This window comes from Chaetodon auriga, chromosome 1, assembly GCF_051107435.1.
Source record: "Chaetodon auriga isolate fChaAug3 chromosome 1, fChaAug3.hap1, whole genome shotgun sequence".
In the NCBI taxonomy this organism is placed as follows: Eukaryota; Metazoa; Chordata; class Actinopteri; order Chaetodontiformes; family Chaetodontidae; genus Chaetodon; species Chaetodon auriga.
Window position 1 is genome coordinate 19,777,033 of NC_135074.1, and position 25,945 is coordinate 19,802,977.

The 25,945-nt window shown below is 41.3% G+C and overlaps 2 protein-coding genes across 5 annotated transcripts; both read left to right on the plus strand.

The window, feature by feature from the left end:
• The first annotated feature begins 23 nt into the window (after window positions 1–23).
• sinhcafl (SIN3-HDAC complex associated factor, like) lies at window positions 24–3,254 on the plus strand. Of its 3 annotated transcripts, none has more exons than XM_076737870.1 (6): window positions 24–133; window positions 1,239–1,400; window positions 1,602–1,701; window positions 1,800–1,914; window positions 2,603–2,756; window positions 2,880–3,254. In XM_076737870.1, the coding sequence occupies exons 2-6, from the start codon at window positions 1,273–1,275 to the stop codon at window positions 3,061–3,063; spliced, it is 681 nt and encodes a 226-aa protein (XP_076593985.1). In that variant the 5' UTR covers window positions 24–133; window positions 1,239–1,272; the 3' UTR covers window positions 3,064–3,254. The 3 variants fall into 3 exon arrangements, with proteins under 3 accessions (XP_076593985.1, XP_076594003.1, XP_076593994.1); XM_076737888.1 differs by having other exon boundaries at window positions 59–133; window positions 2,606–2,756; window positions 2,880–3,181; XM_076737879.1 differs by lacking the exon at window positions 24–133 and having other exon boundaries at window positions 1,187–1,400; window positions 2,880–3,181.
• Window positions 3,255–6,565: 3,311 nt separating this feature from the next.
• On the plus strand, window positions 6,566–25,935 carry scube2 (signal peptide, CUB domain, EGF-like 2). Of its 2 annotated transcripts, none has more exons than XM_076728693.1 (23): window positions 6,566–6,668; window positions 7,142–7,261; window positions 7,640–7,765; window positions 8,145–8,279; window positions 9,045–9,170; window positions 9,288–9,404; window positions 10,897–10,986; window positions 11,767–11,883; window positions 11,989–12,111; window positions 12,524–12,640; window positions 12,796–12,918; window positions 13,217–13,333; window positions 13,910–13,999; window positions 14,132–14,254; window positions 14,935–15,102; window positions 15,444–15,650; window positions 20,028–20,198; window positions 21,869–22,036; window positions 22,533–22,694; window positions 22,825–23,022; window positions 23,267–23,419; window positions 23,520–23,599; window positions 24,142–25,935. In XM_076728693.1, the coding sequence occupies exons 1-23, from the start codon at window positions 6,581–6,583 to the stop codon at window positions 24,286–24,288; spliced, it is 3,066 nt and encodes a 1,021-aa protein (XP_076584808.1). In that variant the 5' UTR covers window positions 6,566–6,580; the 3' UTR covers window positions 24,289–25,935. The 2 variants fall into 2 exon arrangements, with proteins under 2 accessions (XP_076584808.1, XP_076584816.1); XM_076728701.1 differs by having other exon boundaries at window positions 7,145–7,261.
• The last annotated feature ends 10 nt before the right edge of the window (window positions 25,936–25,945 follow it).

A 25,945-nucleotide genomic window follows, 5' to 3' on the forward strand; every position in this document is an offset into this window, starting at 1 on the left:
GTCATTGTACGCTCAGCCCTTTCATTCCGGCTTTTTATTCTAATGATATTCTAATGGACAGCTGTATGCATTAGTAGTAAGAGCATGCGCAGTGCGTGAAAAGAATACGGCGAAGATTCAAAGTTTTTGTTCAGTAAGTGCATTGTTATTTCCCTTGTACAGAAATTACATTTGTGAAAATTTACGTATTAGTAATGTGCGAATAGACTGATCGTAATACGTTGTAGTCGTAACCTGACGTGTGCGTTTGCAGTTGTTGCGAGCTAAATGTACAAAGACTAAACGATTCGACAATAGGATAACGTGGAAGTGAACGAGAGCGTGGCGTGGTAATGGTAGCAGAGTCGGCTAGCTAGCATGCTAAGAGCTAACAACAATGAGCCATATTTGGCGCTCTAGCGGGCAAAAGTTAGAATTTAAAGGGAAGGATGGTTTCATCGCAACTTTTTGGCGTTTTATTAAAATCTTGATAATATACACGAATTGTACCAAGTTGATAAATGTGTTTTGTCAGACACGCGTGTTACACATAATTCAACGAATAGCCCGGTAGCTTTTTGTTTCTTCACTTCAGAAAGCGCTGCTGCCCGCTTTTTGTTCCGAGTTTTCGCTGCAGACAAATCCACAGCTGATCACTGTCTTGGATCAACCGTTTTCATTGTCTTAAGACTTGGAAATTACGCAAAGTTTCCCGTGTATTTGACAGTGCTTAGAAAAGTAAAATTGACGTCAGACAGCAAAACGCTATGTTGTGGGTGTAACGTGTCTGTAACTCACCTAACGTTAACCGTGCGGAACGTTTGAAAGTTTGAAAGCTTCTGTAAATTCCTACAGCATGAAACGTAACATAAATGCTCCTTATGTTTCGTTTCTTTGACAACACAACCAAGATCGTCAGGTTATAACGTTAGTGTATGTCAGTGTTGTCTGTTTTTTTGTATTTTGCGGTTCCCGCGACTTAGCTTTAAATTTCGAAGGGCTTCGGGTGTTGTTGCTTTAGCCAGAGTTACTGATGTTTTTTCAGTTGTTTGTTAAGGGTGTATAGAATTAACCTCTCCCTAACAGGTGACTTTCATACAGGATATGTTCAAATTATGGGTTAAGAATGGCTCGCTCATATCTCCGTGTGTGTGCGTGAAGGGACCGCCCCCTTCTCTGTAGTAGAAAGCACAACTGTCCGCACACATCCACGGTGCTGCTCACTCGGACAATCACCCGTCTGTGGTCTACGTTTTCAGGTTTTTGCATTGAACCCCGACCAGCAAATAGACTATGTTTGGCTTTCACAAGTCAAAGATCTACCGGAGTAACGACGGCTGTTGCATCTGCAAGACCAAGTCCTCCAGTTCACGCTTCACAGACAGCAGTCGATATGAGGAGACGTTCAGACTGTGTTTTGGGTAAAAGCTCTCATTCTTTTAGTCATTCATGTTGTGCGTGTGCATAGTATGTTGATTTGTGTATTATTGCTGGTGTGCATGTGAGTAGAGCTTGACTTAAGGCACCAGCGTGTTAAACTTTGGCATTGACACTTCTCATGGTGTTTGCATGCTCCATTCATTCATTCATCCATTTATTTATTTATTTATTTATTTTTTAAGGCTGTCTGAAGATCGTGTTGGAGACATTTGCAATGCCTGTGTGTTACTGGTGAAGAGGTGGAAGAAGCTGCCTAATGGCTCCAAGAAGAACTGGAACCATGTAAGTGATGTCTGATGACCGTAGTGAGAATCATATCTGTCTTGTTGTCATCCTGCAGCTTTAAATAGACTTGATATTTTTGCTTTCACCTGACTCAGGTGGTGGATGCCAGAGCTGGGCCAGGCTTCAAGGTGACAAAACCCAAGAAGATCAAGAACAGTGACGGGAAGAAGAAGAGCAAGCTAAAGAAGCTGCACAAATTAAAGAGACAAAGTAAGTTGTTTAAAAATACTAACTGCTATCTTGCCTGTGTTGAGAGGTTTGTCTTGTTACATTTGATTTGGAACCAGTCGAACAGTGAATGACTTAAATTATAAACGTGTTGTGTGCTCAAGAAAACATCCCTAATATCTCAGTCATACAATTGCATCTGATTTCACTCTGTCAATCTTTGTTTTGGTGTTGGTTTTCCTCTCAGGCTAAAGCAACAGCCTAGTTAAAAATGACTGTTTAGCAGCATCTTGTGGTTCTTTGGGTTAGGGCACTGGCGGTGTATCTGCAGTGTCTGAGGGTCCACACTGGACCTGAACAAGTAGTCGATATTGAGAAAATGAATTTCCAACAATTTTCACACTTGATAAATTGTTTTAAAAATTCTGTGTAAAGGTAAAATGTCAGCCCACTGATTCCAGCCTCTCTAATGTGAATACATGGACATTTTCACTATTTTCTGACATGTTATAGACCAGACAATTACAAGGAATCAGTGAAGTAATCGATAATGACCATAAGTAGTTGTTGTTCCTCTCTTTCAAATTCAGTGGTTGTTGTCGTACTGGTGAAGTCCTGCCTCAGCATGGTCACAATTCTGCTTCATAAATCAGGGTTAAGAAGGAATTGCTGAAACTTAAGTCAGTTTGACAATTTGCCAAATGAATTTGGTGTTTGTTTGTTTTCCAAGCAGACTCAGATGCCCACAGTACAACCTCCAGTGTGTCTCCTGCGCAGTCCCCCAGTTACAGCAACCAGTCAGATGATGGCTCAGACATCGAGTCCAAACAAAGGCGCTCGACTCCCTCCATCTTCTCTTTCTTGGACCGTTCATACTGGAAAAGGTGAGCTTCTGCTATGGCTTTGTGCTTGACAACCCGATGGGACAGATTTATTAAACCGTTTTGTGCCTTTTAAGAATAAATTAAAAGGGTTGTCTGTCGTCTGTTTATCGTTTTCCTTTTTAGGCAAAAGGTGTGCTGTGGCATTGTCTATAAGGGGCGGTTTGGAGAGGTGATTATCGACCCTCGACTCTTCAAACCCTGCTGCAGTTCCAAAAAACAGAAGACACTGGCGACCACGCAAGTGGCCACACACCTCCCAGACACACTTCCTCCCCAGCTCCCAGAGGACGTGAAGGAAAGCTGGTGATTACTTTGGTTGAATCCCCCTGCAGGGTTATCCATGGCATCCGCCTGGCGTTGTCTCCAGTGGCAGACCTCCCCATTTCCACTCCTCCAATTATCTGTTAGTTAGATGTTCCTTTAATATGTAATATTCCTTTTTATATGGGTATTTTTTAAATTTTTGTATAGAGTTGATTTTCATTTTTTATATAAAGCAAAAAGGAAAAAAAAAACTTACTATGGGCATTAGTGTTATTTATAGGATGAGGATGAAAATTTTGTTGAGGCTCCATTTCTGATTCTGAATTATGTTTGGTTATTTTGTATTAAGTCAACCTTTTGTAAATATTTTGTCACCTTTTCGTACATATCATCAAGACTTCTATTTTTTTCATGATTTGTCAGTTGTTAAGTGTGCATATGAAAGACACCAGCTATTCTATTACCAGCCTGTTTTGTGTGTGTTGGAGTGGCTCTTCAACATGTCGCTGCAATGTTTTGTCTTTTTTTTTTCTCTCTCTTTTGCTTCATGTCCGCAAAGGTGGGAGTCTGTAAGATTTGTAGTCCACAAATGGCTGTTGGTTACACCAGGGATCATTAGGACATCTGTTCTCTGAGAACTGAATGGACTTTTAATGTGTGTGTGTGTATAGATGAGAACAAATAATCTCTCTGACATTTTCACAGCTTAAGCATGCCACAAGTTTGAAACACTCCATGCATGCAGTACATTCCTCTGCCTTTTGAAATGACAACAGTGATTTATTTATTTCTTTTGTACAGCCTCCAGTGAAATGGCAATGCATGTTGTAAGCAAATGATTTTTTTAAATGGATTTTGTAAATACAGTGTTTTGGCTCTTGGTACATCCAAACCTTTTAAATTACAGAATGGCAAACCACTACTTCTGTAAAAGAAAAACAAAGTTTTTGTGTGTCTGAAAGGTGCTGAAATATGTATTTTTACACTAAGCCAGTTACGTTTTAGCGCATTGTCACATCTAATTTTCTCAGACGCATTTCTCTACAGGCATGCAAAGCTGTGGGCTGCGCTGTGTTCAGAAATACGTGTAAACTGCAGGGAACACTAGATGCGTAATTGTTGCATCAGTGAGCTCTAATATTCCTCACCTGTTTGATCGCTGATGACGGTGGTGGTCACAAGCTGAACATACAGGAAACACATGACACATGTTTAACTGTTACTCTACATTTTTGCCAGGAAAAATGCTGTTCGAGAAAATGCGTGCTTGTCATTGCTGTGATTTACCTTCAGGAGCAAACTGTCAAAGTTCAAACTATGCAGACGTTTTGAATGTGAGAAGTGCTCTGGGGCTTTCGATCACTTTCGCTAATGTAGCGCAAAGTGATGGATCCTTATTCAACCAAATTGGCTTGTAAAAAGCATCCATTATTTCAGCAATAACTGTTTCACTCCTCCTAATCATAATTCTCATTTCTTATGTATGTCATGTTAAACTGCTCAGATTGCACAGTTGTAGTGCATACTGTCTCAAATTAATACTGCAGTGTCAACGGTTGCTTTTCTCTCTCTCTCTCTCTCTCTCTCTCTCTCTCTCTCTGCATTATTGTAACCAATCTCAAACTTCATGAATTGACAGGCAATGCTCTGTAAAGTTGCTTAATATATACATTTTTCTGCGGCAGGGTAGTTAATTGCTGAACATGTTTTATGATTCTCATTAAAAGGAGAAATGCTGCTCCCTTTTTAAGCTGGGAAAATAAGCTTGTTTTTGTCCTTAGGGAGTTGCCATATTGTTTTTGCGAGGTACATTTTGGGATGTGAGATGTGCCTTAATTGAATTACCTGACCTTTTCATAATGATTATCATGTAATTTATACTTATTTATTGCAAAACTTTTTTTTTTAACTGAATTTTTGATAACTGGTGTAGTCTTTCAGAAAGTCTGTTATTAATTTCGTGCACTTCCTTTGAACATGCAATTTAGATGTTTTTTAATGCTTTTTTGTATACTGTAACACAAAGTAGATCCGTATTGTAATAAAGAAGAGGGAAAACGTGTGCTTGTTGTGTTTTTGTTCACCGGTAGGTGGCGCACAAGACCTACGTGGAAGCTTTTAATCGACGAGGTTAATTAAGTACATTGGGGACACCAGAATGGGAGCGTTTGCTTTGCTTATAGGAGTTTCTGGGTCGATACTGAGTTAGTACATGGATGTTGTACCAAATGTTGTGATTCCATTCGGAGCTCAGTTATATTGATACTGCACATATTTATCAAACTTTTTTACAGGGCGTATTGACAGTTTATAAGCCGTTTCCAACAATGGCTACCCAAAACAAAACCACAATGTTTAGATGCGTTTACACATTTTGACTGTTGAAATCCAAATTAATTCGATAAAAATTTGTGTGCAAAAATATTTAAGGACGCGCCATTTTTGGAAATAGTGATAAAATGCAGACATGGCGTTATTAGTGAGATCCTCAGAATGTGATCGGTCGGTAGCTCAGGTGTAAAACAAGGGGATCGATACAAGCTACTGAAATATATGAAAACACTATGTTAAGACAAAGCTGAACCCTATTGAAGTCGACTCCAGTATGTATAATTTTGTATTGGGGATTGTTGAATTGTTTTTAGCTTTCACAGTAGTTATAGGTTTAAAGGATTCATTTGAAACAGCAGCAAGACTCCATGATGTACACATCAGAGCAAGGTGGCGTCCATGTCGTCACTTTCGCTAATGTAGCGCCAAGTGATGGATCCTTATTCCAACAAATTCATGTCGTGTTTCACGCTTACTGTCGTTTTCTTTGTACAAAGTGTAAGATTTTTCATTTTACGTCATACTGCAACGTTAGACTAACAAAGCATCGTGAAATTTAAGGCCCCTCAGTTTTCAACGGCTGAGTCGCTGTCGATGCAATGGTAAATAAGAACGGATAAACGTGTGTTGCCTAGCAACCAAGTTGTTTGGCTAACGGTATTCTTCCAGGCCTAGCTAGTTAGCTAGAAGGCAGCTAAGTTAGCTAACCAGCCGCCATTGACGGCAACATTATGTGGGCGTGTTACGTGTATTCGGTGTTTTACTCACAGAGGTTTGCCACTGTCAACTTAAAAAGACGCCAAAGGCCATGCTTACAGAACTGAGACTTTAGAAGAACTCAATAACGTCAGGTGTGCCAAAGGATTTCCGACCATTGCTTTCAAAATAAAACCCTCTTCAGCGAGCTGACGATGACTCGTTTTACGCAAAACCTCAGTACTTCCGGTTTCGCACTGGCTATCTGACTGACTTGATGCTCTGCTTCTGAACCGTTTTTTTTTTTCACTCTTACGTGTACGCGCACGCACGCTCTCATTCTCGCTCTCTCAAACACACACACACACACACACACACACACGCACTCTCTCACTTACTCACTCCTTTCTCTTTTCAAAAGCCCCTTGTGAAGCAGATTGACAGGCTAGAATGAAAATGAGGCGGACGCTCGGTCACGACTTCAGTGCGTACGCGTCCTTTTGAGAAGACCTCTAAACTTGGATCATATCACCATGGGAGCTATTTGGGCTGCAAGGGACTTTTGTTTGTTTTTGCTCTTGTTAAATAGTCGCCAAAGCACAGCGCTTCCAGAGATTCGAGGTGGGACCGTAGTGAGTGTGTGTGCCTGTGTGTGTGTTGTGTTTTCCAGGCGTGGAGAGTGCTACTTTACGCACGCTTTCAGGAGTGCGCTCGTGTTGTTTCCCCAGTGGCGACTTTTACATTTTCTTTCACTTTGTAATTGTGTAGCTATTTACAATTGACTATTGCTGTGGGAATTTGTCCACTTTCTGTGTGGAAAAGTTTGCAGAACAAGTTTTAATTTTTATCTGACTTCCTAACTTTTATTGATATTCACTGGATTTTTCAAAGGTCGGATACAACTATTATTAGGGAGCTTTATGTTTTGATGTTTGTCACTTAAATCAGAGTTTTTTAGTTCTTGTTTTTTTTTGTATATGTAAAACACGACAAACTTAAAAGTGTATACATGGTAAATGTCGCACTATATGACTTGTTAGACCATTTGAGTGTGTTTTCATAATCGTGACCTCTACGACCCGTATGGGTTTCAGCAGATCCATGTGCTGAGGGAAGTGATGGCTGTCACATTGATGCTATTTGTCAGACTACCCAAGGCTCATACAAGTGCACGTGTAAAGCAGGCTTTAAAGGAGATGGAAAACACTGTGAAGGTAGTGTGTCTCTTTTTCCTGTTTGGTTTACTGTTATTAAATCCATCTGAGTGTCAAAGTGGGATCTCAGAATTTGGATATTTTGGCATGTATTTGGGTGGCATCTGGATAGGTTATATATGTCTGTAATACAAACAGCATCTTTACCATATCACAACATTCTTTAAACCACTGTGGCATAATTTCTGAATTTCTGTAGGAGCATGCAATTAGTGATATCTGTCGTAATTTATTCTTCCTATATTTCTTTAAGCTACACACAATACAGCCTCCTATTGCACTCAAGTTCTCGTTCTTACTTTTAAAGCAGAACATGTTTTGCATTTTAACTTTATGATCAGTGGGTGAACATTCATTTTTGTGGTGTTTATATCTCAGACATTGATGAATGCGACTTGGAGCACAATGGTGGCTGTGTACACGAGTGCAACAATATACCAGGCAATTATCGCTGCACTTGTTATGATGGATTTAATTTGGCACATGATGGACACAACTGTCTCGGTAAGATCATCTTTAAACCGCTAAGTAAATAGCCTTTTGTGATAGACAGAGAGCTGGAATCATCAGCTCTGATGGCGAAGAGTTCATGTTTGTGTGGGCTGTGTGCGAAGTTTCTCACACTCACTCAGACATCTTTTCTTCAGCTGTCTTTGGTAGACTTATAACATGCAGCCTAATACAAACACTTTTAGTCCTGCTCATGCAGCAATTTAAAAGATTCATAAATGTTTATGTATGAAATTTGATTTGGTAAAGCTTTATTTTCATGTGCAATGTTTATAAACAGCCTTATTTGTTTTGTGTAAGCTCGTTCGTGACATGCTTTTTCCAGAGTTCTGTAAACTCTGTTCATTAATCCAATCAATGCGCTGTCCTTTAGACGTGGATGAATGCAAGTTCAACAATGGTGGGTGCCAACACACTTGTGTCAACACCATGGGCAGCTACGAGTGCCGCTGCAAAGAGGGCTTCTTCCTCAGTGACAACCAGCACACATGCATCCACCGCTCTGTGGGTGAGTGTACAACATGCACACTTGTTCACTTGTTATATAAAAGAGTTTGTATTATTTGTTTGTGTGTTTGTGGATGCTCGTGTCTGCTAATTGTATTAAGATGTGTAAAAAGACAGAGTTATGTAGCCGTTTCTCTAATATCCACATAAAAATGTTAAGAGTGGCAGCACAATGAGGGGTGACAGGTTCAAGCTGGCTCCCGTCGCTGAGCTTTTATCTGCAGCAGCAACATGCTGTGGGAAAAGGATCTCTGTGTCCCAGAGAACAAAATGAGTTAATAACTGCAACACTCAGGTCTGTGTGATCTGTGTCACAGATTAGTCTGAAGTGCCTTCATTTTGTCTTCTTGACTGAAGTCAACTTGAATGCAAGTGCTTTCCACTCCATCGGGTCTTGACAACCCTTTTAAATCCCGTGGACCTGTCCACTCAGCTGTGACCCATGTATATAAAGCTTCAGCTCATCTCATTTTTCTGCTCGAAGCATTATTAAGTATGTTGTAGATTCAACAAGAGCTTGAGGAACATTGTTTTCAGGGAAGGGACTTTTGAGCAACTTTTAGTCTGCTTACCGAATTTTCTTTCCCTCTCTAGAAGTTCTGAAAAGAACACAGTGGTCTATGTTTTTGGATTGTGTAAGGCGTGAGAACAATCAATGTCTTTGAGGATGCCAGACTAATCTCTTAGTATGTGTGCCTTTGTGTGTAGCCGGTCAGTCACTGTAGGAGAGTTTCATTGTGTACCTCTCGCCCTCTTTCTATCCCAGAGGGCCTCAACTGTATGAATAAGGAGCACGGCTGCGCCCACATCTGCAAAGAGACACCCAAAGGAGGTGTGGCCTGTGAGTGTCGTCCAGGGTTCGAGCTGGCCAGGAACCAGAGAGGCTGCATCTGTACGTGCTCAGTGACATGAACTTAACACTGCTCGCCTACCAAGCCACGTATACGCTGTTGGCTTCAAATACTGCACTGATTTAATGTCTTATGGTTGCATGTTGTTGACCCTGTAGTAACTTGTAACCATGGCAACGGAGGCTGCCAGCACACCTGCGAAGACACAGAGAACGGCCCCATATGCAGGTGTCATGTCAGGTACACCCTGCAACCTGACAAGAGGTCGTGTGTAGGTAAGCACACTGTTTCTAGACTTCGAACTCTTGCTGTGTAGCTAAACATTGTTCAAACTCACACGACATTTTAGCAAATTCTAAAGAGACCCATAAATTAATAGAAAATACCAATTATGTCATACTGAATTTAGGGAAATTGCGATGCAGTAAAGATGCACAAGACGTCTGCATTTCAACTGGATGTTATGATGCAGCTATAAAAACACAAGTCTGTCAAAAAGTCTTCATTTTATAGTCATTTAACTCAAGGTCCACTTTCCAGCTAATTTACACATCTCATGGTCTTCCTCGGTGTATGACCTTCTGAGCAAGGCTGTGAGATGTGGTCGAAAGCTCTGCAAAAAGTTGGCAAGTGTACTTGGAGTAAAGATTTTGGATGAAGGCCTGGGTTTGAAGTTGGATAATGTTTACAACATTGTATATTAACTTCAACTCAGGGCTGAGAGAAGCTGATAATGTACATGATGCTGTTTAAAAAGATTTTAACAACCTCAAAGCCTCTATAGGGAAAACAAACTCCAAAACTGCATGTCAAAACTGGTTGTTAAAGTCGTGTGTCTTTCTATTTCTTGGCATGTGAACCACAACCGTCCATCAGTGTTAGCTGGTTGTTTTTACACACACACACACACACACACACACACACACACACACACACAGCCGTTGGAATGAAGAACCTGTGGTAGCGTTCTGTCTTACACAATGGATGCAGCAGTTTGTTGCTGAAGGAGCTGCTTAAGCCCCCCGTTGTCTCATGCAGGGGGTGAGATGGGTTGTCCATGTCGATGGTGTCCAGAGGGCAATCCAGGACAGAACCAGCTCTGCTGACCAGATTGTTTAGTCTGTAGTCCCTCATAGAGCTCCCGCAGCCCCAGCAGACCACTGCATAGAAAACTGCAGATGCCACCACGGAGTTATAAAAAGTTTTGAACAGTGTCCTACTTTCTCCAAAGGACCTCAGTCTTCTTAGCAGGTGGAGATGACTTTGGCCCTTCCAGGACATCTGTGTTGTTTGTCCAGTCCAGTTGAGGTGAACACCCAGGTACCTGTATGTTGGCCTAAGGTAATGCAGAGTAACGCAGAGGCTATCTTGATGAATGGATGAAAACACAGTAACTAGAAACATCTCCCCCTGTCAGCTCTCCTGTTAGGCAGTGTGCATTTTTGCACACAATGGTTATGAAGGATAAGGATCAGATATTGGGTAATATCTCTCCCTCCAGCAGCTGTGTGTGTGAGGTCCGGGCGTATCACTACGATGCTGTCTCCAGATTCATTTTACTGATCCGGTGTGTTATCTGACACATGCCAAGCTACTACAGGCTGAATATCTCAAGTGTAAACATGCATCTGCTCACTGAAAGGTGACCGACACAAACACCCACAGCTGAAGTCAGTAGAGAAGTCATAGTGCTTGTGTTATTTAATAAATAAAGGGACTTTTTGTACCAATTCTTACTCTATTTATGATTTGTTTTGTGTATAACAGAACGAGATGAAGCCACCACCGAGTCCTCAGACCACAACGCCACATCCTTTACAGAGGTGGACAAACGAGTCAAACGGAGACTGTTAATGGGTAATAATTACACCCCTACATTCAGAGGCTAACAGCTTGAATTTGTGTTTTACTTGACGGTGTGTTGAGCTGCCAGGAACCACTCGGGGGTGTTAAAGAGGGGAGAGAACTAATGTCTAGTAAACCGATGCATTCCTCAGACTTTTGAGCAAACTGTGAAATGACTACACACTCTCTCTCTCTCGCCCCCAGTTTCCCCTGTGAAAAATATGCTTTTGTGACAGTGTGGTAGATTTCACGTTTTCCTTCCATTTGGATAGAGCAGTGTGTGAATCTTTTCTTGCATAGCCACTATTTATCATTTGTATGATTCTGGGTCACTCAATACATGTAAAACATTATATCTTTGGCACTTTACCAAGTACATTTCCAACACATGAACTCTTGGTTATAAATAATGCATATTGTTATGATAAGCCTAGATGTACAAACATTTGTATGGGTGAACTCTACATCCAAACATACAACTGTGCATCATAGAAAGCATGAATCAGACCTCGTTTGTCTATTTCCATTGGCACTAATAAATATTTAAATCTGTTGTAAACACTGCAAATAAAGTCTGTATTTTTCATGACCTCATACACTCAAAGCAGGTTAGACAGTAATTGAAAATCTATGGTAGAGTAATCAGTATATTTGTAATAGTATATTGGCTCTGTTCAGAAAATTAAGCTTCTGTTTTACTAAGGATATAGTGTCCGACATTGAGGAATAACAGCATTTTTCACAAGCAGGAAAGTCATTCACATACATCCACGGTGTGTGTTGTAATTTCAGAAACCTGTGCAGTGAACAATGGGGGGTGCGACTGCACCTGTAAAGACACATCCACAGGTGTGCGCTGCAGCTGCCCCATCGGCTTCACGCTGCAGCCGGATGGAAAAACATGCAAAGGTCAGAGTGCCAGTCCACAAAAAGCCTTGCGATCTATTGAAACGCTGATTTATCTCAGTGGATGCGCTTAGGAAGTCGTGCTGAAGTGTTACCTGTTTCCCGCAGATATCGACGAGTGTGAGCTTCACAACGGCGGTTGTGAACACTTCTGCAGGAACACAATCGGCAGCTTTGAGTGCAACTGCAGAAAAGGCTTCAAGCTGCTGACGGATGAACGTTCTTGTCAAGGTAGAAATGGCTCCTGAATTGTTTTATTCAAACTCTAGACAGTCTACAAAGGCTGGGACAAAATTTGGGGTGAGTGACCCCACTTTCCTTTCTTGTGTTTTTGTTTTTGATAACGGAGCTGCACTTTCATCAAACGTTTAGATCACAGTCTGTGCCTTTAGTGACGCTGACCTGATGCAACTAGAGTAAAATTTAAGGCGTCTCAATGAAACACTGCCTTCTTTTTACCTGTAATTACTATCAAAAGCCAATGCTATTTCACCTGATGTAGCACACTATGCGCGTCACATTTCACTGAGTGGGAAAATTCAGGATCAAATGCAAACGTGTGTCTGTGGGTGGGAAATCCCTCCTGATGAAGATTGCAACTGACTGCCCTGCTATTATGTCATCTGCCTGATTCTGATTACAGATATAGATGAGTGCTTTTTTGAGCGGACATGTGATCATACATGTGTGAACTCCCCTGGAGGTTTTCAGTGTCTGTGCAACAAAGGCTACACCATGTATGGACTGGCCCACTGCGGAGGTGAGTCTGCATTGTCTGAAGGGAGCTTCACAAGTGCTCAATTCAGAGAGGAGTTTGGCCAAAAAGCATATAGAAGCGAGTGCTTTGCTCACTGATGTGTTGGAAAAATGGACCCTGTAATTATAATAATGATTTTCCTTTTTTCTCTCTCTCAGATATAAATGAATGCAGTGTGAACAATGGCGGTTGTGAGCAGGGTTGTGAGAACACCATGGGTGGATTTGAATGCTTTTGCCATCCAGGCTATAAGCTACACTGGAACAAAAAGGACTGCATTGGTAAGCCAGTGTCTCTTCCTCTATGAGAGGCACATCTGTTGAGTGCTGTTGTCTTGTGTGACATCACACACTTTGAACTAAAACTTGGGGGACAAAAACAGGAGATACTTTGAATTCTGTTCTCTTTTTCTCTTTAATTCTCTGTCACTTGGTTTTCTTGTGCTTGTATAAAACATCCAAAATGTTACAATGCTGTTTGTGCTGTCAGGATGTTCTTATTTATTTTTTACCTCTTCCTCCTTGTTCCAGTCAAAAGTTGTTCTTTTTTACCTTGGAGTTTGTTGTGATTTGTATCTAGAGGCTGAGGGTTTACCACCTCCAAACCCCCCCTCTAAACCTACCTTGAACTGCAGCAAGCAGGAGGGAGGGGACCGCTGCTTCCTGACATGCCAGTCCCAAGTTCATATTAGCAGTGGTGAGTTGGTTGAACCTGCAGTTCCATATTCTTTTTTTTTTTTTGAGCATTGTTGACTAATCCAGGTAGTTTTTGACTTTGCCACTAATACTAATCTTCTATTTGATTTTCTGCCATCTTTGGTTCACATGTTAGTTTGAAGCATTACAAGTAGTGAATGGACTTCAGTAGAGCTCAATAGCAAACAGTAAGGCCTCTATGTGTACGGTTTGGTGAACGATAAGAACAGCGACTTCTACAACATGTTTGATCCAATCCAAGTCAGCATGACTTGGCACACTTCAGTCAAGTGCACCATTATATTTTAGGCTTGATAAGACGCAAACAGCATGGAACAGTGCAGGTCAAGTATCACCTGATGCAGCGTGGCTAAAGAATGCAAACCCTAATGGAAACGCAATTAGTCAGTAAGACAAGCTTTTCTAGATCTATGTGTGTGAACAGCCGTCGACATCAGTCTGCATAGCGGCTCTTCGTGTTCCTACATGCTGCCTGTTTGCTCTCTCCAACTTGACTTTGTGGCCTTAACTTTTGTCTGTGTTGGTCTGCGTGTCACGGCCTCTTGTGTGTTTTCAGGGACAGAAGATTCCTACACGGTGACCTGTGGAATGCCTTTGCCCTGCCTGGCTGACGCACAAAAGAACAACAGCGGCTTGTATTGCTTAGGCAAGTACAAAACTTCACCGATTTTCATCTATCTTTCTGCTCTGCCACACAAAACAGTAACTCAGGAACAACTCAGGCTTTCCTTGTTTTCAGCTGATAAGGAGATAGATCTTCTGTCCCTTTGTCCTGCAGGTCCAGAAACGCCTAGTGTTCCACGCATTAAGACCACAGCCACGTTTAAGTCTGGCACCACAAAATGCAACTTAAAACGAAGTCAGGAGAAACTCAAGGAGAGTTTAAACTCAGCACGCTCAGGTACAGAGGTTTCCATACAACAAGCATCACAATGGCTCCAAACACAAGACATAAATTACAGGTAGACAAGCATTAAAATTACAGCTCCTTCATGTTACTGGTTAAAAACAATTTGGGTTTACCAGGAACTGCCAGCATCTAAAGCCACAATCTTCAGAAGATGAAGCAGACCTGAAGGCTGCTTCAAAGGGAACCAAAAACCAAAGGCAAATGTGAAAGAAATTTGTGGGGAAAGTGATGTGGTTTCACTGTCTTGAATGTCTCAGCGCAGCACTTTGTCTGGCAGTGACAGGGGAGGATGTAATTAGCCGTAGCATGGCTTTCAGTTGGGTCTGACCTAGCCATCAATCAAAAGGGTTTCCGATTGTAGGATTATTTTGCTTCTCTGGAGGGTTTCGGCATGGTCTTTTACATCCCTCACAGTCACTGAAAGGGCACATAATTGTTTAAAAAAAAAAGGAAATTGTCACTGTGACATAACATCCTTTTTTTCCAGCTTTCCAGTCTACATGACAGAAAATGGTCAAATTAACTGCATTTAAAGATTGTTTTAAACAATCTCTGAGTCAACATTAAATTATTAATCATCATTAAATACTTAGTTCCTCTTTCTAATACTGTTTGATTTTCTCTAACAATTGTGCCATTGTGTGTGTATTGTATGTCTCCCATGTCCACAGATAGCAGGTTCCCCTTCACTGAAAACGTCCAGTTCAGCTACGTGAGCCTGCGCTGCACTTCGTCTGGGCCCCGAACACGCAGTCGCCATGGCAGGAAGGCAGGCGAGGAGGACGTCTCCTCGATAACAGCTGAGTTTGAGCTGGATGTGAACCTAGAGGAGGTAACAGGTTGGTCTCTCTGCGCTTCCTCTCTGCCTGCCTGCAACCTTTGCTTCTTGTTCTCCATCTTTCTTTCGCTGCTGTCTGTTCATCACTAAACAAACAAAATGTTAAAGTATCTCCTGTTTTGACTTGGCTATGGTGGTGGGCTCTAGGCTGGGACTCAGAACCGAGCAGGTTTTTGTTTTATTTCCTTGAATTCTTTATAAGTGGTGGCTTTCCCGAAACTTGATGGTGCGGTTGTGTGAATGTCTAGGTAAGCATGTGAGCATGCAGGCATGAGTGTGCACTCTACAATAGGTGTGGGAGATTGCTGTGGAAACAGTTGTGGTATCAAGTGCCTCTCTCAGCAGAGAGCTGTGACCTGAACTGCGTGCGCCGACGCTCAGAGAAGAGGCTCAGGAAGACCATCCGGACCCTGAGGAAGTCCATCAACCGGGAGCAGTTCCACCTCCACTTCGCCGGGTCGGACTACGAACTCGGCAAGAGTGTGGGCCAGCCGGCAGATCTGCCAGGACACTGTGTGGCAGGACAAATGCTGGTGGGCAGGAAATGTGGTGAGTTGGGTTTTTGTATTTGCTTTCTATTCAGCACCGAAACCATGTCAAAGGTCAGGAGGTGGACCACTCAGTCAGGCATCACTCTACTGGAAATACTGATGATTTTCATCTCTCAAGAGCACAGATTCAACCACTTTTGTCACACCTAACACAAAGCAGCAAAGGCTCTGACTAGGCCCTATACACACACAGTAGACTCATAGTCCCGTCTTTAAGCAATTGAAATGGTCCATGCCAGTGAGATATATTTAGACAAGCTGGTTTAATGATTGGATTTGGAGCAGGTGTTGGCCAGATGAGTGCCATATTTGGTTTGCAGACATGCTGTAATGAGCTAGTTTGAGGGGAGAGCGAGCTCAGATGGAAGAACAGAGAGACTGTTGTTGGCCCTCCAAAGAAGTGAGATCTTCCAGCATCTCCCAGGGATAAGAGTGTAACTTGAGGGCTGATGGCAGGTCTCCTGGTAGCTGTTGCCTTTTGGTTGGGTTTTATATATAAGCTGTGATGGAGAACATATTCATTAAATAAGACCGCACACTGTCAGTGGTAGAGAGCTGAAGGCTGGCATGTGTTTTCTCTGGCTGTTGGGAGCGTGAGCCCCTGATTTCGGGCCTCACAGTAAGTTTGCTGCCTGCTGCATGCCGTCTCTGTATCAGTAAGAGGAAACTGGTGCCTGTCTTCTGTTGGGATGTCTAAATATTTATTCAAATGGTGCACCTTTTGTTCAATATATGGCCCTCTTATGTAGACCCAGGTCTTTAGTAAACCTCATACAAATCCTCAAGTGTGTTGAAGGTTTTTGTTTCCCTCCTTTTGAACCACTGAAGAATGGGGCTGATTGAGGTCTTTACACTTTAACTGGAGACCAAAACTTTTCTGAAACTATAGCTATCCTGTAGTTTCTTGAGACAACCTTTGCATATTATTCCCTGTAACACCGCATTTGTCTGGCCTCTACATCAACATCAAAGCTGTATCTGTGGTTGAGCTGTGCTGACATGATTTAAACCTAAACTGCTCCTGTTCATTACTTCTATCTTTCAGTAACACAGGTCTTAAGTGTGTTGATTCCTTAACTCCCCCGCTATGCTTTCAGGTCAACATTAAGCAGTCTATTGGCCATGGCAGGGGTGTAGACATGTAATTTGGGAGAGAAGGGAGGGGGCTGAAAGCCATTCTTCTTAACCTCCAGCTCTTTAAAGGAGCTATATTTTTCCCCTCCTCCCCCAACTCCCACTCTGGCTTAGCTCAGAGAGCAGTTTAGTCCTTTTCAGTTTGCCCACTCCATTGAAAACCCCATTTGAGACTTGTTCTCACTGCTTCAGTGGGATGACAACACAGGCTCCCGTGCATTTGGAGAAAATATGTTTTCACTTCTGTGCACTCATTAAAGCATTTCTCTTCTGATTGTGCAGTTCATTTTTGATTACTGGTCGCATTAGTTTATATTCCAGGACATTGTTTCCATTTAAAAAATTGTATGGATGATTTAGTTTATTAATTATGTAAATCTTTTGTTGTTCGTGTGTTTATTTGTACTGTCCAGCATGCAACTGTATCAGTTTGTATAAAAAGTAAAACAAGTGTGAACAGGTCAGTGCTTACAATGATCCAGAGATGCTGTGAATGGTGCGTGTCCACATCTATTTGACTGTTGCAGTTGACTTGTTTGCGTGTTTGTTTTAACATTGAAGATGTTTAGGAAGTGCTGTTGATTCAAGATGGCAGTTTGAGTGCTATGTCCCCCCTGCCCCCCAGCTGGGGCCACTTTGCATGACCCCCAGCCACTAAACTGCTAAAGAGAATTGACTTCAGCCACACCATGGGAATCAATTAGCATCAGTTGTTTGGGCCTCCGCTTGATGGGCGCGAGCAGTGATTGGGCCAAGCAGAATGGGGGGATTCAGAAACCTGACCCCTTTTATTGGGTTCAGCTCCTTACCACTGTGATACCGTAGTGTTTTCCTATGTCATCAAGTAGGCAAAGACTGGGGACTTGAATAGAGGTGAAAGGTCTTTTAAACCTCTTTGGGGCCATCAATTCGAGGGCTCTATAGAAGCGTTCTTTGCATTTGAAAGGCTTCAAGGTTTTTTCTCTCTTTCACTCTCACTCTCTCTCTCCTCTCACTGCTTCCCTCTGTCAAATAAAAGCTGTTCGAGGACAATGCAATGATGGCTCCTCATGGTCTTTCAGAATAAACAATAGGTTTCAAAAAATAAACTGCTCTTGAGAGAATTACATTTTCTTTCTTTAGAGGAAAATTGAACAATTTGCTGAGCCACGTATAATGGATCAACGTTAAAGCTTTTGTGTGTCAAGTTTTTAGAGATAGTGGTTTCTCTTCTTATAGACAGCTTAAAGGCTCCAACTGACTGAGGCACATTTTGTGCTATAGGCCTAGGATTTAATTGATTTATACTAGAGTGAGATCAGCTTCAATTTTCAAGTTCTAAAGACCATCAGACAGACACAGTAATTCCCAAATTAATTACAGGCATCACTCTGAATGGGAGGAACCAAAGCAAAACGGCGCGTTGTTCCCTTTAATCAAGCCTTTGCACTTCTGTGAGATAAGAGGGAAATACTCTCTTTGATTTGCTCATGTGTTTGCTTTTGAAAGAGGTGAGGGTGCTTATGGTGGTATTAAAAGTCCCTCCCTAATGCACAGCCGTGTTGTATCAAGTATTACGACGAGACAGTTGTAGAGTACATCGACTGCTGTGGAGAGGGTTGGTGCTCTTTTGTCTCAGTCATTTTGACTGTATTAGGTTGGTTTGCTGAAGCAAATATGTGTCTGTCCCAACTAATTTGTTTACAGTATGTGTGTAAGTATCCTGAGTTGTATTTAAATCAATGTGAAAGACAGCACGTAAAGCTTTATTTGCTGTATTTATGTGTGTGCGTGGAGTGTGTGTGTAAAAGGCTTTTTTGTGGCCCAGAAACAAATTGACTCAACACTTTATTTATATAATCACATTTTAAAAACGTGTATCACTGTTAACAGTTAAACGCTAAATGTATTACATTTGTTATCAAATGTTAACCCACACCATCATTTTATGACTAAATGCACTTTATTTTAGTTTATACACTAATGAAATGACAAACGGATGGACCTTACTAATAAACACGCTCATGTAAGTGCTTCGTCTTTTATGACCATGTAATTTTGGAACAAATTGGATCATTAATATGTTTGCATGTCAATAACTACATTCATTCAATTCAGCCATAACCTGAAGTCAGTCTACATGATTGCCCTGCCTGGTTCACTCCAATGATATTTTCTCCATTTTCATATAAGCTAAGATACAGCAGTCACTGTATCTTGTGAATATTTATTACTAGCCCTAAGTTATCTCAATGACATGTAAAGCTTGTCTGGCAGACATCAGATAACTTGGCATAAACATTCAGAAGATGCCTCGACAAAATGCAGAAATAGTGAGATCAGTCATAAAACAAGGGGTTTTGTAGACGGTACACTATATTGTGCAGTTACAGTTTTACTTTAACCAGTTGCAACATTTAAAACTCCACTAATCTGTGCTGTTATATTCTCCACCATGATGTACAGGCCAGTATACTGTGTTAATCTACATTAGGGTCAATCACACTTGCAAGTTAAACTCTTAAATCTGTCAACAGATTGATAAATTATTCTGGCTGAGTTAATGCCTTTGATGTGTTAAGGATGCTCTTCAGTGTGTTTATCCGTTTCAAGTATGTACATGGTCCTGGTTGATTACACTTTAGAGGCAGCTGATGAAGTCTGGGTTACTTTACTTTAATGGTCTTGTCATGCAATTGAACCTCTGTATTTACAGTATAAATCTAAAGTGTGGTTAGGACTGTTTGATTCTGTGCAGCCACAGGGCATCCTGCTGTATTTGTTGACTCATGTCTGCATTTTACATTGTCTGCTATCTTCCCTAGACTTTGTATACAAGTGCTCTCTGGCTCTGATCTTTCTGCTAAATTGATGTAAATTACAAGTTCAGACACATCAGTCTGTTTTGGGTGTCTTAACTTGAGTGTTTGTGTTCAGTTTGTAAGGCAAATTATTGATTTCACCGGCTTGAATAATTAAATTTGTTTCAACTTAATTGCAGATCACAGTACTCCTTTTGAGAGAATAATAGATGTGTTTAAGTATTTAGGGAACATGATTTTTTTTTTTCCAGAGTCACCACAGCAAAGACAAAACCATCAGCTCTTAGAGATGTGACAAACAGCCACAAGCTTGGCAGGCCTGAGTTCAGTTTTGCTCTGTGAATAGTCAGGAATGCATCTATGTGTGTATGAGTCTTTCTACCAGTAAGTCATTGAATTAATAACCTTAAAACTTGTGTCATTCTCCACGTGTCTGTTAGTGAGCTGCAGTGTTGGGACTTTCTATGACGGGGATCAGGGAAGGTGTGTGTTGTGTCCAGCTGGAACGTATCAGGATGAGGAGGGACAGATGTCTTGTGAGGTCTGTCCTGGACCTGAAGGGAGAGAAGTCTCCAAGGTGGTCGGAGCTCGAAACATGTCAGAGTGTGGAGGTAAGATGCTCAAGCAAGTAACTCAGAATCAGAAATTTCCCTCAAATGGGTTTACAGCCTTTGTTCAGTTATCACATGTCTAGATACAACATAGCATATCATAAGTCACACTGAATATCCTCATAAGCACCTGCAGTTTTCATCATCCAATCCATACCGTTGTGGTGATGTCAGATGGACTTCGTCATCATGCAGGGACGATTCAGCGACATGTTTAAATAGCTTCCACAGCCATTTATTGATAGCATATATTTACTGATATTTCGAGCTATAAGCAGTAGATACCAGGCACTAGTAACTTGCATCATCAGCCTGAAAATCCATGACGATCAGTAGCTGGCTACCAGAAACTGTTGCACAGTGCAGTAGTAATGTGTGCTAAAGAGGGCTCTGCTTTTCCAAATGTCAACTCAAGACAGGCACGTCATCAGTTAAAGACACACCTTGAAGCAGGTAGCCTTGTTGTCATGGAGATACAAATTGCTGTCACACTGGGCTGATGGAAACCGAGTCAAGCCAAGCCAGCACATGTCTATGGAAAAGAGCTACAAGTAGTTATCAAAGATCTGCCCAGTTTTTCACCACCTGACTGTAAACAGTTCGTCCAAAATCGTATCAGGAGCATTACAGATATAAACCCATTAAAGGAATGACTAAGGAAATGTGCTAACCAGGGAGCTTTAGAGGTGCTGGTAAGGTGGATTTCGTTACCTAAGGACAGGGCTGGGTAAACTGATTCCCCCTTTTTCTCAGTCTTAGTGCAAAGCTAAGCTAACTGATTGCTGGCTTTAGCATCATATTTATAGTACAGACAAGAGAGTGGTGTCAATCTTCTGTCAGCAAGAAAGCGGATAAACGTATTTTCCAAACTGTCTACCTATTCATTTAAAGATCACAGAAAGGTTTGTCTGCAAATTTGACTTTGAATTTCATCCTGTTGGTAATGACAATAGATTATATTGTACAGCACTTAAAAGAAACTGTTTTTACAATGAAACCAAAAAAATCCAAAAATGCATGAGCCAAAAGCGAAATATAATGTAAAATCAGGAAGAAATAAATAATAAGCAGAAAGGCAACAAGGGCACAGAAGGACACAAAATGTAGATAACAGTTTTGTGAATACGAGCCACACAGGAAGCAATGGTGCCTCGATAAAGATCTCTCCCCGGCAGATGTTCTGCTTTGTGTAAAGCCAAAGACGCTCGAGCTCAGATGTTGAAGATGGATTTGAATTCAAAAGGTGAACTCCTGAAGAAAAGCTGAAGGAGCCACTATGTTTTGGTGTCGTCCTGTGCTGTTATCGGAGTCACTTTGTGGCTGAATCCCAGATCCCATCTCCTCTGTCAGACTAAACAACAAGAGCTATCAGCAAATTCCCACTGGCACCCAGTTTGTATTAGTCACTCAGAAGTTACACTGTGTGCACTTGGAGATAAAACATGATGTCATTCCATTAAATGTAAGCTTAGGTTTTGCAATAGGTTCTTATCTTAACAGAGGGAGAGAGTATTTTTCTCATACGTGACATGAAATGTAACAAAAAAACTTGAAATTAAATTAATCCAAGTGGTGCATTTCTTAAAACTTTGTAAGAGAGATTCAGCAAAAACTTTGCTGTGTCCGACAGTTTACACTCTGACTGACCGAACGCTTGTGTGTGTGTTCAGGTCAGTGCTCACCCGGTCAGTACTCTCATGATGGGTTCATCCCCTGCCTGCCCTGTCCACTGGGAACGTACCAGCCAGAGGTGGGGCGCACCTCCTGCTTCCCTTGCGGAGGGAACCTGGTGACCAAGCGCAGTGGTGCTTTTACCTTCCAAGAATGTGAGACCAAAGGTATGGAAGTGAACAGCCGAATAACCCCAGTTTAGTTTATTTAAGTCCCTGATATTTTAGCATAAATGGGGGGATTAGATGGTTCCTTTTGAGCTGGCAAAGTGAAACGTTTGTGGTTTTTTCACTTCACATCACAGCAGTATCATGGGGTTGCTGAGTCTATGGAGCTCTTCTGGATGTTGACAGGAACTTTGCCGCCCTCTGCAGCTGGTTTCCTGTCTGTACATCCAGGAGCTCAACTCTAAACTATGCACCTCATAGATGTCAACCTTTCAGGAACTCTGGGAAAAAGTTTTGATTTTAGCCTCATGACAGTATTTTTATGTGTAATCTATTTGTTTTATGTGCAACGCCCAATCATAAGCATGTAATCTTTCACGAGATGTAAAATAATTAAAAACAGCCATATTGGAGAAGCAAACATTTAATCCAACAGTGAATATTGGGAGCATTATATCAACTAACAGTCCTCTATCACTGTGCTTGGTTACTGCAGTCCAGTGCTCTCCAGGACATTACTACAACACCAGCACACACCGCTGCATCCGCTGTCCGACAGGCACCTATCAAGGAGAGTTTGGGCAGAATTACTGCGTCGCCTGCCCTGGAAACACCACCACTGACTTTGATGGCTCCACTAACATCATGCAATGCAAAAGTATGTAGTGTGTGTCCTTATGCAGTAATCCCTCTGAAACACATGCACATAGAAAAGCACAGCAGCAGTTCACAGCAGCTGCACTGAGACAACAAAAAAAACAGTTTGAAACATCTGTGTCCCTTTACAGACCGACAGTGTGGAGGAGAGCTGGGAGACTTCACTGGTTACATTGAGTCTCCCAACTACCCAGGGAACTACCCAGCTAACGTTGAGTGCACATGGACCATCAACCCTCCGCCCAAACGCAGGATCCTTATTGTCGTCCCAGAAATCTTCCTGCCTATTGAGGACGAGTGTGGAGACTACTTAGTGATGAGAAAAAGCTGTACGTGAAGAGGTTCCTCACTATTTTGGGCATAAGATTTGTTTTGGTTGGATATGCTTAGGCTGTGTTAAGATTTGGGTTCAGTGAATAATGGTTACAGTAAGGATTCTGGCCAACTTCATCCTTTTTTTTGAAGTTGACATAATGTGTGATTTTCTTATTTGTCTTCCTGGGATTACAGCAGACTGCGAGCATTTATGTTGTCATGTAATTATAGACGCTGTCCTGTGTGCTCACTTCACAGCTCTCTCCAACTCTGTGACAACCTATGAGACCTGTCAGACATACGAGCGGCCCATCGCATTCACCTCCCGCTCCAAGAGGCTCTGGATACAGTTCAGGTCCAACGAGGGAAACAGTGGGAAAGGCTTCCAGGTCCCATATGTGACATATGATGGTAAGAGGAGACGTTTTGTGCCATACATAACCATGATGCTGCTACCGTGGTGTGTTATGCAAATTTGATTTGATCGGTTGCATTAATTCATTTGTTTCAGAGGACTACCAAGAACTAATAGAAGACATAGTCAGAGATGGAAGATTATATGCTTCTGAGAATCACCAGGAAATTCTCAAGGTATGTAGATATAAATGTTTTACAAAGGCCAGCTACGGTGACAGTGAAATGTAAAGAAACATTTGCCATATTACAGCGTTTCCTGTATAATGTGGCACTTTTTCTGTTTTTGCACCTGTTATTCTCATCTATACAAAATATAACATGTTAACATCCTGACATCCATATGCACAGCTAAAAATGGAAAAAATACACAAAGAAAAGGAAAAAAAAGCAGCAGTTTAGATGATTTAAAAATATTTTTGGGACATTTCATGCCTTTGTAAGACAGCAAATGGCAGAGACAAGCAACAATAGCAAGCAACAAACAACAAGTATCATTTACATTTACAATCATATGGTTCCTGCCAGGGCCTCAAAATTGATTATGCAGATCAGCACTGGCCTGCAATCCTTGAATTGACTTTCCTTTTTTCCTGTGCTCAGTCCCAGTTAGCATGTAGCGCCCTCTTCTGGAATCTTGTGGAAATCAGGCTGCTGTTCACATTGACTTTAATCATATGCTTTTGCTTTCCATTAAATCAAATCCATTTCCTCATCAGGACAAGAAGCTCATGAAGGCGTTGTTTGATGTGCTGGCTCACCCACAAAACTTCTTCAACTACACAGCGCAAGAATCAAGAGAAATGTTCCCCAAGTCCTTCATCCGCTTCCTGCGTTCCAAAGTCCTGAGATTCCTTCGCCCGTAGGATGCTGTTGTTGCTGCACAGTTTTGGATACTTCCTGAACAATCTAGATTAGATACTGGCCACAGTACCGATTTTATCCACTGACCCCTTAAGAATATTCTGTAGTATCTGTTTTCACATGGAGCGATACTCGAGTGGACTACACTCTTGATAAAACATGGACAGGAGAACATGGACAAGCCAATCAAGTGGACTTTGACCTGGAGCTTTAAGAGGGAGAGATGGTCTGTGATATAACGGTACAGAGTGTAGACTCACATGGGCATCCTCAGACTTTTGGAAATTTGGATTTTAATTAACAACAGCAGATTTGTAAAGATTTCATACCCTGCTTTAGGGTTTAAAGTCACCATCTCAAGATTCATATCCAAAGTGCAGTTTGTGTATTTGAAGATTGTTAAATACCATACATGCAAGCTTTGCTAATATTTGCTAATAGCAGCATGATTAAAACAAACATGGTCACTAAACAGATATATACTGAATGTCAGTGATACTGTATATAGATTGTGTATCTAGTTTTAACATAGGCAACTTTGACAGATAGAGGTTAATTGACAGATCAAATATAGCACAAATGTTTTCTCGGGAACATTAGCACTACCAAAGGAGTAGTGGCACCACAAAAGCAATTATTCTGATGAATGTTTTGTATATGATGTAAAAAGTTTTAGGTGAAACGTTAATGTATTGTAGCACCTACATACAGTTTTGACGGTTTAGAAGTGCTGCAGTTGCTGGTGGCCCGTGTATTTGATGTCCCACGGTGCATGACTGAGTGCTACTGTTCAAAAAACCTTTTAATTTCCCCCAAAAAATGTTACAGTGGCTTCAGTGCATTCATGACACATCAGCTGCTTCAGCAAAATGACACCAGCGTGTATCAGTACATTGTGTATTGTGATCTAGCAACCAAAGACAACTGTTCATTCTGCAGACACTCAGAGAATTGGGAGTGATGTGGTTTGAGAGAACAACATGAGGTCAGAAAGGAAATGAGAAGTCCTGTAAAATAGAATTGAGCAATTCACCTGTCTTAGATGACACATGTATGTATATTTTAATGGTTTTGTACATCTAATATACTGTAAATAAAGATAGGAAACTTAGTTTGTGTTTTTATTCCCTTTCCACACTATTATTTCTTCTTTTTTTGTGGCACAAAGCAGGATTTTTGAATTATTTGAGCTGTATTTCAGCCATATGTTCATACATTTCATTCACACGGAGCAATGCTGCTCTGTTAGACCAGTTTAAGTTTTGATATCCTCATCAGAGAAATGGTGTTTAGACATGCATGCAGAATGCTCCACTCTCTTATTTAGGTGTGAAAACATACAATGACATTAATTGCTGTCTGACTATAACTAAATTTGTACATGAGCTACTCATTTTAGAGGTGTATGGTGTTCTGTTTGTGTCATTTCACATTTATGTGATTGGGAATATTAGGAAAACACTATTTTTTGTACATACATTTCATTTATGTTCACTGGTTTGGGGTAGCTTGATTTGCTATTTGTATACATTTTTCTCCTTATCTGTACCCTGTTCATACATGCAGTATTTCTGGTCCACCTCTTGTTATCCTGTAATGCTTAATTTTCTTCCTGGTGATTAATAAAGTCTTATTTTTTGTCTTACTCCAGGTTTGCAG